General features: G+C 26.6%; 1 protein-coding gene across 1 annotated transcript; it reads left to right on the plus strand.

Moving 5' to 3' along the window:
* Positions 1-9,581: 9,581 nt before the first annotated feature.
* LOC125826566 (dof zinc finger protein DOF4.6) lies at positions 9,582-11,741 on the plus strand. The gene is made up of 3 exons (XM_049505916.1): positions 9,582-9,801; positions 10,459-10,986; positions 11,283-11,741. The coding sequence occupies exons 1-3, from the start codon at positions 9,778-9,780 to the stop codon at positions 11,733-11,735; spliced, it is 1,005 nt and encodes a 334-aa protein (XP_049361873.1). The 5' UTR covers positions 9,582-9,777; the 3' UTR covers positions 11,736-11,741.
* Positions 11,742-12,252: the final 511 nt, after the last annotated feature.

Below are 12,252 nucleotides of genomic sequence, written 5' to 3' on the forward strand. Positions count from 1 at the left end.
CTTTTAGAAATATTTGAGAGGTTTCCTAACAGTATGCTTACGTTTGTTGACTAAAATTAGTCAAGGAATAATATTATACTCCTAATATATTTTCCATTCTACAATGTACAAACCCCCTTTTGAATTTTCATCAATTGGATGGGCATGGTATTTATTTATATCAATTACGCGTTAGATATTAATACATAATTTAATTACATGATGTAATGTTTGCAAAGTCAAATTAAAAAAAGTGTGTGAAAAATAAATATTATGCATGTTACATGCAATACTCACTCTAGAGTACTCAACTCATTTATATACTATTTTAAATTAAATATTCATTTTTATGTCGAGTAAATAAATAGTATATAGTTGATGAAATTGGTGAAGTGTGTTTAAATCAATTCAAACATGATTATTGTTAAAAAAAAAAGTATGTAATATAATTAAGGGAAAAATAGCTAAATTTTATACATATAAATTATAATAAATGTTCGTTTATATATTTTATTCAATAACATGGCCAACTTGTTTATTAATGAGAATGTTGTGATACATGTAAGGTAACCCATGCTAAACGGTGCATTACTATCTTTTTTTTTCCAGGTAATTTACTTTTTCAATAAGACAAACTTTATTTGCATTTATTACGTAATATATTTATTATATTCTTTAATTTAAGTTGGGGCCAAAGCCACGTGATTAGTTGCCTTTATTCTTTATGGTTTTGATGCCCAACCAACATATTCAATTAAGTTTTTAATTATTATTTTTTATAATCATTCGATATTTTATAACTACTTGTTTTAATTAGTTTGAATTTATATGTGTATGGTTCATTTAAAACAACGCTTCCGATAAAACAAAACAAGGATTTCTAGCCTTGAGATTGTCAAATTGAGTTTGATAGAATACAATAATTTTAATAAATTGTATATATTTATGGAAAAGTATGTTCAACATGTATTTTTAAAATATGTCTTTTTTCTTTTAATTATACACATTCATCTCAATAAGTTGTAAATTTCGTAAGATTTTTTTAGTTAAAATTGATATATTTAATTAAAAGGAGATGACATTTTTATGTGATTATGTAAACTACATAATAGACTGATGAGAACATGTACAAAGTCTTTTATTTAAAATTTGAATCGAAAATGTCTATCTAGAACATTTTATTATGAATTGAGATGTTTAATTAAAATATAACTCCGTTCAATTATCTAAATAAAACATGACAATTTTAAGGACAAAGTATTTATTAAGCCAAGAAATTTAGTAAGTCAATTGGTGATCAACTAACTACCACCGCCACTTAGCCAAAAACATACAACACATGGCATGGGACATTCACAATTATTATTATTATTATTATTATTATTATTATTATAAGTTTTGGTATCAATTTAAGTTTTTATTTGGCAAAAAAATTTCAATACTGATAGCTGGAAAAACAAAATCTACGTACGTATTAAGTCTAGAAATATTCTAAAAAAGTATGAGATTTGTTTTAGAAAAATTATTTGAATTTAGTCCAAAAAAAAAAGAAAGAAGAATATATATTACATTATGTTGAGAGTGTTGTTTTAATCAATTAACAATTACTTTCAGAGCTTAGTTAAGATTTCTATCGACAATTTATGATTAAGTTGTCACATCATTTTCCACAAAGTTTGATAGAAAATTTGATGTCTAAATATAATTTTAAGTCTATGAAAATTTAAAATTAAATCATCTTATTACATAATGTGATTAAGATGTTGAATATTCAACAACTAAAAGAGTAATACCTAAATCGAATGTCACAAGTTCGGATATTAATGATTATTTGACTAGTGTTGCTCATTTGAAATCTCCTCTTCTTCGTTAATTAGGTAAAAAGAATAGTCCAATGCATAAAGTGAGATATTTAGGCAGAACTAAAAAAGAACTGCACACTGAATAATATGATATAAATAACTTATCTTAATACAAATATTAATATTTTTTTTTCATATTTCGACCCCGTGAATATCCTAAACCCTAAACCCTTGAACTATGTAGAAAGGGAATAAAAACGATATATATATATATATATATATATGAAATGCTCAAACAATGAAATTTAAAAGTAAATAGACCAGTAGACGTTGAAAGGGCATAGGCCCATATATAAGGGTGATCCAAGTGTAATAAGGACCATCATGGCATGTGGGTGGTGGTTGAGAGCCTATTCTAATCAAATCATCAACTTCTTTGTCTCTAATTTAATAGCAAAAAAAATTGAGTCATACATATTATTAGCACAAGAAATTTTTACATCATTAGATAGGAGAATATGAAGATCGAAGATTAGAGTTGAAAAACAGTAAATAATCAAATGTTGTAGAATTTGTCTTATCAGTATTATTATTAATACTCTCTTACTATTTTATTCAATAATTTTGTTATTACACGTTGTTTATTTGCTTTGATTATCGTATTTTTTATTGTTGTTTATTATAAATAACTTTTATATCTTCATAATATAAAGATAAGGTTGTTTACCATCTTCTCCGAACCCCACTTATAAGATTACACTGAATATGTTATTGTTGATTATCCTTATCGTTTGTAGCAAATACCTATCGTACTTTCAATATTATAAATCTTTCGTTTCAAAAATATCTTTCATTTGATAAATTATCAAATGGTGAAACCAAATTTGTTGGTCCCCTAACTTTTTGTGTCATAGACTCACAGATAGTGTGGTCCTTTGTGAATTCTAGAACACAATCTAGAGAAAATATGTTTCCTAGTTCCTACACTTGTGATTCTTTTGAGAATTTGCTTGACCAATCTTATCATTAGTAAGCGTTTGGATACAGATTTGTTTTCAAAAAAAATAATATTTTGAAATCGCGGTTAAAAAATAGTATTTAATTATTAAAATTTTATTTGAATATACATTTTATTTGAAAAAGAAATATAAAGTTTTGTGGACGAAAAGAGAGTTTTTTCACTTGGAAAAATAGTTTTACTTGTTGGGCTATGGCAGATGAAGCATTGTGACATTTAGCCCAAATCTTAGATAATCCATGGGCCTACTAGTGGTATTTCTGGGCCACTATACAGATGTTGATTTGTGCTTTTTGATCACCATTTAGATTTAGGTAACTTACAAAAATGTCACTAGTTTAGAAGCTAATTACTTAGATATACGTTTGTTTATAATATTACGAAATTTATCAAACTTTGTATGTCCAAATACATGTATCTCGGGATAGATGGGGTCAAAATTATGTGTATTTTATTCTAGATACATTTATATACATAGATAAATCTCGCTCGCCATTATATCTAAGATGCATAGACAAATCTTGCTCGTCTCCCTCCTGTTCTCGCTCGCTTCTCTCCCCTTTTCAGTGTCTAGTAGGAAAGAACATAAATCTATGTGTATCTGACTTGAAATATGGTTTAAAATTATTAATTAGTGTTATAAAATGTAATTATTTCAAACTATAAGGAGAATTAATAACTATGGTTGAAATATTTGTGTAATTAGGTAGTTTTTCTTTATTGCCATTTTAAAAAGTTCACAAAAATATAGTCCTTGAAAAAAAACTTTTTTAGATAAAATCAATTTTAAATTTAACATTTGTTCATATATTAGTCAATTTTACCTACAAAACATTGGACTTTCATCAAATATTTATAATAATTTATAAAATTTTAGACTGTGATCTAACATTTTCTCGTAATTTTTTTTAAAAATATAGTCCTTGCTTTTATTTGGTTGTTAGGTTTGATTCCTCTAAAGATAATTAAGCCACAATATATTCTCATGCGCGCATATGATTTCGGGCTCCACAACCTAACACCACCACTATCACCATTTACTTCTTAAGGATGTGTTTGGAAAGAGAGAAAAATGTTTTTCATAAAAAATATATTTTTTTAAAATAAATAAATAAGTTTCTTATTCATTTTCTAATCGTTGGTAAATAATAATAATAATAATAAAAATATATATATATATATATATATATATATATTATTCTAATATTTATATATAATCTGATAAAATAATATGAGACTAGAATGATACGAGGAGTTAGTGTTCAGGGGATGGCGGGAAGTAGGAGGGGCATTGAATGGGGGCGGGATTGAAGGTGTGAGGATGCAATCAAGGGCTGAGCCATATGAGTGTAACATGTTCATACGAACCCCTTTCGATAAAAAAATAATATATATATATATATATATATATATATATATATATATATATATATATATATATTGTATGTGACTATGTGTATTAGGTATATAATAAATATTGAATTTCTTTCGCTTTTTAAATATCATTTATGAAACTTGTTTTACCAATACGAACAATTTATTTGACTTGTCCTTTTAACATATATTATTGAGTCGAAAAGTTTCACCATAAAATACCATCATTCAATGTATTGATACTTTTCTACTTCAAACATTGGATCATGGAATATATAATTAGTAAAACTATTATTAGTGTAATAAGTTAGCTAATTAAGTGAGATAGTCAATGGAAACATAGGGTAGTTGCTAACTGATAAGGTTTAGATCAATAGGATATCCTACACATGCAATTAATTAGTTGAGCAAGTGTTACATTAATTAACCTAATGACAGTGTACAATCATGAGAAGTCATAATTAAAGAACTGTATTATTTTCTCAAAATCTCTCTCTCCCCCCCCCCCCCCCCACCCCCTGTTATAATTATTTTATCCGGTGTTTGAAATCATAAAAATAGGTATAGTACATTTGCCACCACTTTCAATCTTCTCTTTGGAAAAGAACTATATTGTAGGGTGTTTTACTTGTGATTTTGGAATTCAATCAATATCCGTTTTGGAGTCATGATTAATATGAGTTCGCTCCGCATTTAATTCATTATTGGAGGAAGCACACCCTATTGAATTTCTTTTCATTCTCAGCGAACTCGAATCTAAGACCTCTGATTCAAGACAAAAGAAATTTTATTCATCTCATAGCAACACTTTTATCGATAAAAGTCTTATATATGAGACAGAATTTCGGAGTGGATATAGTGTATTGTGTAAAGGTCAATTTTTTAGGAACTTGGTGACTTTTATATTCATGTTGAGAAATCTATTAAATATATAAAAGAATATCTGATGAAAACTCAGTAACAAAATAGTCTCTTGATCGAGTGACAATAATGTTGTTAATCCGCTTGAGCTTAATTAGGTAGCCTTTTAAATGCATGGAGTTCAATTTCCCTTAAGGCATATATATACAAAGAAGTTTTTTTTTTTAACTATAAAATTATTGAGAATTTATAAACTTTAAATTCTGGATCCGCTTCTCTATCACGTGGTAACTAATATTGAATTGGAAAGTTTCAAATATTGCTTTTGAAGTAGTCTGAATGTGATGATGAACTAGTTACACTAACTAATAACTACTACTACAACTGTCGAGCATAATTGGCATCAACACCTAACCTTTTTAGCAAGAGATAAATAGCTACTACTCAAATTTCACATTATTGGTGAGGCACATGATGTCCAAGTAACTAATAAAGATGTCTAACGTAGTATCTCTATATCGATTTAGATCTCGTACCTATTCCTAATGAAAGTAAGGATAATATATACTTTCATTCAACGTGATTTTATAAGTGATGAATAACTTTCATATGTATATATATAATTAGGTGTACAAATAAATTTTTATATTGATAGTCAAAATAAAAGGTATATATAGTGTAAATAAGTAATAAGTTATATAGTGATACTTATAAAAAGTTAGACTTTTTGAAAGAAAAAAAATAGTGTGGCCTGTTAGCCCAAAAACAAACAATATAACATGACTAGATGAGTATAGAGATAGCATAATAATGACATGAAACTCGATTTAATGTTTTTGTTAATCGACGAAGAATAATTTACTATCTTTATCCACAACATTGAAGATGGAGTCGAGAAAAATGGTTAGGTCATGGGGTCAAATAATGGATCCAAAAGTGTGACACTAATACTTTTGTTTTAATTAAATCCTTTTCCACCTTTGTTTCGATATATGCATTTAATTAATGTTTTAGGTTTCTCATATAGAGTCATAGAGTCATATTGTAGGTACAATGACATAATTTAAATGCAATAATTACATTCTATTAATGAGCATATACTGAAATTAGGGGAATAAATTATTCAAAACCAAATGAGGATTTACTTTCAATTATTCATTGCTAGGATGTGACATTTATTGCAGTAAATTCTGTCATATATATATATATGCATGTGACCTTCTCATAGCTTAGGTGAGTTAGGCAATTATTTTAAGGTAAAATAATCTTCTAACTAATAACATGTGCATTTTAAGATTCCATAGAATTTAATGACTTTGATTAAATTTTGTATTTGTATTAATAAATTCACTCAATTTATATAAAAAATTATAATTCAAAACCCAATAAAATATCTTTTTTTTTAGAATTCAGAATTCAGAATTCGTTAACTTAAAATTCTGACCCCACCTCTACTATTTTAGTCCTTTACGTGAGAAATATGTCAATTTAAACTATTTTTAAAAACTATAGTATCCATGAATATTTAAAATAAATTGTTTATACATATCTTAGTCAAAGTTAGTTGTTCGATATATTAGGTCAATTTTAAAATATAAATACAAAATCAAAATTAAAGTTATTGAATTTTATCGAACACGTACCAAAATTATAATTCTACCCCTGCCTCGTTATGAAGTTGTGAATGCTATACTTATTTTTAAAAATTAATAATTCATATATGATTTTCAAATTAAATTTAAAAAATAGTTGAGCACTAATAAAATAATTTTTTGAGTTCATTACATATATGGCTTTTAGTTAAAGTCAAATTATAAGCGCGCATTTTCATCATATATTTTCAAATAATGAACCGACAACGCATGGATTAAATCTTGACCTATGTATAATATTATATTGTCTTTTAAACTTTTTGTAACCAAAAAAATGATTATTGTCTTTTCTATAAATTGGCGGTTGCAAAAAAAAAAAAAAGGAAAAAAAAAGTTAAGACATTATTTGTCTTGGAGCAAACTGCAAAATTAATCATAAAATGTTTTTTTTAAAAGCAAAAAGGCAGTAAAAAAGCAAAAGATAATTAATTATATACAAACAAACGTACTAAAATTAACTTAAGTATTAGGAACTGGCTTTCGTGTTGATTATAAATTAATTCCTTCGTCAAAAAGAAAGGTTCTTTAGCAGTATTCCTAAGACTCATGTGGATAAACTATTCGAAAGGAAAAAGGAAAGGGATTTTTATGCTAATAATCGAACAGATTTATCGTTTATATTTTCTAATTGATATACAGATTATATATTCATTATATATATAGAGTATATAATCAATATATTATATACATAAATTGGTTATTTTTTAATTTGACTACTTGAATGAACGGATTATATATTCATTATATGTATAGAGTATATAATCAATATATTAAATACATATATTATAATTTGTTGGTTATTTTTTAATTTGACTAATTGAATGAACGGCTGAGTTGATTAATTAATTCTCGAATTTTATTAATGTTTATGTAAAAAGTTTGATTTAAAAAGGTAGGTAGTTTCTCAACCTTCAAGTATGTTAAAATTTACTTACGGAATATAAGGAGATAATTAATACGCGATCAAGGTCATCATATGATGTTTTAGTTAGAATTTAAGTTATATTTATTGATAATAAATAAGTTTAATTAAATTATTTATGATAAGTTGATATTTTATTTTTCAGATTATCATATTAAACTTGCTACAAAGATTCACTTATTATCGTCCAACTTCGCTATACAACCATAAGATTGTAAAGGAAAAAAACGGTATACTTTGAAATCTTAACCACTTGTATTTATTTAAAGAGTTTAAATTATACTAATTAATGCTATAAAATATATTCATATAAATCAAGTCTTTGATCAGGTAATTACAAGCAATTTTTTTTAATAAACATTACTTAATAATTTTGTAAGAAAATATAATTAACCTATTAACACATGTTAAAATTGATTGAAAATAAAATTTTATACCTCCGATATGTAATTGTATCGATTTTATATTCTCGACCTTTATACTGATTAAAACAAACTAACTCTTTTAAACGCTATGTATATTGTCCAATTTGGAGAATGACAAAGAACAATAAAAAGAGTTTTAACAACATACTTAATAAATTAAAAAACAACTTAATTAAAATGTTAATCTTAATTAATATCCATTGATTAAAACATGGAGATAATTAAGGTGTGTGACTGCAATTTTTTTAAATATATATTTTTTGAGTGCTATTACTTTATGGAGGGTCCTTGATAATGAAGTCTAGTCATTTCTAACGTGGAGTGCTATTATATTCTATAGTGTGTGTCACCATCCTTTAAATTACCACCTTTTTAGGCCAAAATAAAAAATACCCTCCTCTATTTGATATTTAAAATTTATCTTTACATTAATTCAGAGTTTGCATCCGAGTTTTTATTCACGATTTTTAATACAAAATTCATCAAAAACATTATTAAGTAGCTAAATTTTGACGGATTCTATCATTAAATTTTCTTTCTTTTTGTTCTTTCAAACTAGTAATGAACCAGTCAAAATAAGTAACGATATTTGCAATCCATGATTATCACAAGGATATATATAAAATTCACAACAATGATTAATTTATTCATGTTTAGTGTTTTTTAGGGAAAAAAATTATATCCATTTTATTAGTATGAGTTCATTGTAAAATAGATGAATACACTTTTTTTTTAATATGACAAATTATCTATTTTTTACTATTTCACTCAAAAATTCATTCAAATAAAAAAGATATATACCGTCAAGATTAATGACGTGTCACCTAATTTTTAAGCAAAAAATAGAAAATGTTAAACACAAGATAATTATTATGCCTAAAGAATAATATTAAAAGGAGACCAATTTGACTTAATGACAGGCTCCTCTTTAGTCAGAAAAGATAACTCCACCATTATATATCTTATTATTTTCTGCAAAGACATATATTCTTCCACTAACAAATTATTAAGAAAATACTATACTATATATTACTATAAAATAGTCAATAAGTTAAAAGAAAAAAATAGTTTTATATTTCTCATCCGATCTCCGATATTTTCATAAGAATGTGACAAATTCAGTTTTGTGCAGCAAGACTCATTTTTTAATGCAATGCTTTCAATTCAATAATACATATCCAATGAAATCCCATAAATAGAGTCGGAAAAGGATAAAATATACGCAACACCTTATTTCTATCTCTTAGAGATAGATAAACTGTTTTTGAAAAGTATATTAAAGTAGTAATGAAATGAAAATAAAAGTAGAGAAAAAACATGACAACTAAAAAAAAAAATAGTGTGAAACATATATATATATATATATATATATATATATATATATAAAATATTCATAACATCAACAATAAAGTGCGACCACCTAAACATACTAAACAACATAAGATAAAATGTCAAAAGCCAAAAACTACATGATACATCTCATCTGATTAAAAGTGAAGAAATCTCAATCATCTCATTACGATCTACGTCAATAAAAATAATAACATTTATTCTCTCTCTTTTCCCACACAAACATAAAGCAACACAATACTGCATCCACAAACCCTCTCAAACATTCCTTTTTTTCTTCTTTTAAAACCACTTGCTCATAAAGCTGCTCATTTTCCCTTTTCACTCCAAAAAAAAAAAAACACAATTTTTTCCTTTTGCTTCTTCTTTAATTTCTACTTCTTCATCATCATCCATGGATACTGCTCAATGGCCTCAGGTATTACAACACATAATTCTTTTTTTAGTTATAATTTCTTGGATTATAGTTTTAAATCTTGTAGCTAGAAATTTGCATTACTTTTGAGAAAGATGATGATTTCCCTACTTTTTCTTTAATTTCCATTAGTTATTTGATTTTCATCATATAATATGTAGCACTCTTATGTTTCTACACTTTTTTTTTGTTTTTTGTTCAATGTATGTGATTATAATTTTTTTTTTTGAGAAAGTGAAAAAGATCAATTTCTTTTGTTATTATAGTTACAAGTATAAAGTACAAAGCACTCATCCAAAAATCTTTATGGTGTTTATTACTAGCTATTGTAGTAGTTGTTCTTGATATATAGATAGTAAAATTTAGAGGCAGATCTAAGATTTAAACTAAAGCGTAACACTTTTGAAATTATAGATCGATCAAAATTTAATGTTGTCTATTGCTTTAATTTTCTTTTCTCTTTTGTTGGAAAATTGGCATAAATAGCCGTTCATCAAAATATTAGCCAGGAAATATATATTTATTGTGTATTAATGTATGATTTTACATAATATAGATTAAAAAAATAGTGTATGTTTCTATATGTTTATAAACTAGTGAATGTAATTATTTTTAGTTGATCGATTAGTCAGATGTGTAACTTGCCTTTTGTTGTTATAGGAGATAGTGGTGAAGCCAATGGAAGATATAATAGGAAACACAAATGGTTCATCAAAACCTAATTGTGTTGAAAGGAAATTAGTTAGACCACAAAAAGACCAAGTTGTGAATTGTCCAAGATGCAATTCAACAAACACAAAGTTTTGTTATTATAACAACTATAGTCTTTCTCAACCAAGGTATTTTTGCAAGACTTGTAGAAGATATTGGACTGAAGGTGGATCTCTTAGGAACATTCCTGTTGGTGGTGGTTCAAGAAAAAATAAGAAATCTTCTTCTCCTTATAATTCAAATAATAATCATGTTATAGTAAATAATAAAAAACTTCCTGATAATTTGGTTGCTCCTCCACCACATCGAGACAATAATATCGAGGAATATCCAGAAAGGCATTTTGGAAATCGACCTGATACTTCTATACCTCAACATCATCATGATCAAAGCCCTAGTAAGATTATCCATGAAGGAAGCCAAGATCTCAATTTGGGATTTTCATCTGATTTCAAGACTATTACTGAGCTAATTCAGGTATTTGAGATTTTTTTTTCAAAATTATTTGGTCAAAATTAATAGGAGTATACTTCTCTATTAATTTTGTACATCGTAGAGTCTTTAATTATGGTATGTTTATATGTGTTAGTATATACAAGTTAACACAACACCGAGTTTTAGTAAAGTTACAACTTTTTTTTTAAAAAAAAAAAAGTTACTACTCGACTATTCAAGTTACGTTCATCGTAGAGTCTCTATGGTACGTTTATATATGTTAGTGTACAAGTAACGTTACAGATTTTTCATGTTATGTTATGTTATATGTTGAACAGGTACCAAATTATGATGGGAGTAACAAGGACAACAATAGTCAGAATATTTCAACATTGCCTCCTCCTCCTCCATCTTCTTCTTCTTCAGCTTCTTCTCCATCTCAACTTTCCGCCATGGAGTTGATTAATGGGATCACTTCGAGAGGGTTGAATAATAATTCGTTCAATATGACAATGCCAAATTCAGTATACAACTCATCTGGATTTTCATTAATGCCATCTCTAAATTTCTCATTGGATCATGGACTTGGAAATAATGTTCATCATAGTAGCTATGGAAATAACAATAATCTTCAAGAGACAAATGCAAATGGAAGGTTTTTGTTTCCTTTTGTAGGTTTAAAGCAAGTTTCGAATAACACAAGTGATGGTGCTAATGAGCCTAGTCTTGGAGATCAATCTACTAATGGATATTGGAATGGGATGCTAGGAGGAGGAGGAGGATCTTGGTAACAAACAAAAAAAAAACCTTATATTATATAGTTTATTAGTTAAGGTTTTTTTTTTTAAAAAAATAATAATAATAATTACGATCATACTGGGGGATTAGGAAAGTGAGAAGGGTATAGTGAGAATCGAATATGCTTATTACGTGACATAGACTGTCACTGATATCACTAGACTATAATTAATCTTGATTATGTTTGTTTGTTTTTGTGATTTTCTTGTAGTGTACTTTATTGGTGGGGGGGTTTGTTTGGATTTTAATTTCTTCAAAAACTAACTTCAATAGGATAAAAGTAATTCTCATTTCTCCTAAATCTTTTTTTTTTTTCATTTTTTAGTGTTGTAATTTGTCATTAATTTACTTTGAATTATGTTAGTTGGTGGGAAGTAATTATGTGAAGCTTATGGGATATTGTGAAGAAAATATTGTGGAAGAAGAAATCTAGCCCAAATTTTTTGGAGGGCACAATATTCTACTAGTGTTAATTTTTCTATGTCATATTATTAGAAAAAAATAAATGTA

The sequence above is a fragment of the Solanum verrucosum genome, unplaced genomic scaffold (assembly GCF_900185275.1).
Source record: "Solanum verrucosum unplaced genomic scaffold, falcon-dt-bn FXZP01000060.1, whole genome shotgun sequence".
NCBI classification, from domain to species: Eukaryota; Viridiplantae; Streptophyta; class Magnoliopsida; order Solanales; family Solanaceae; genus Solanum; species Solanum verrucosum.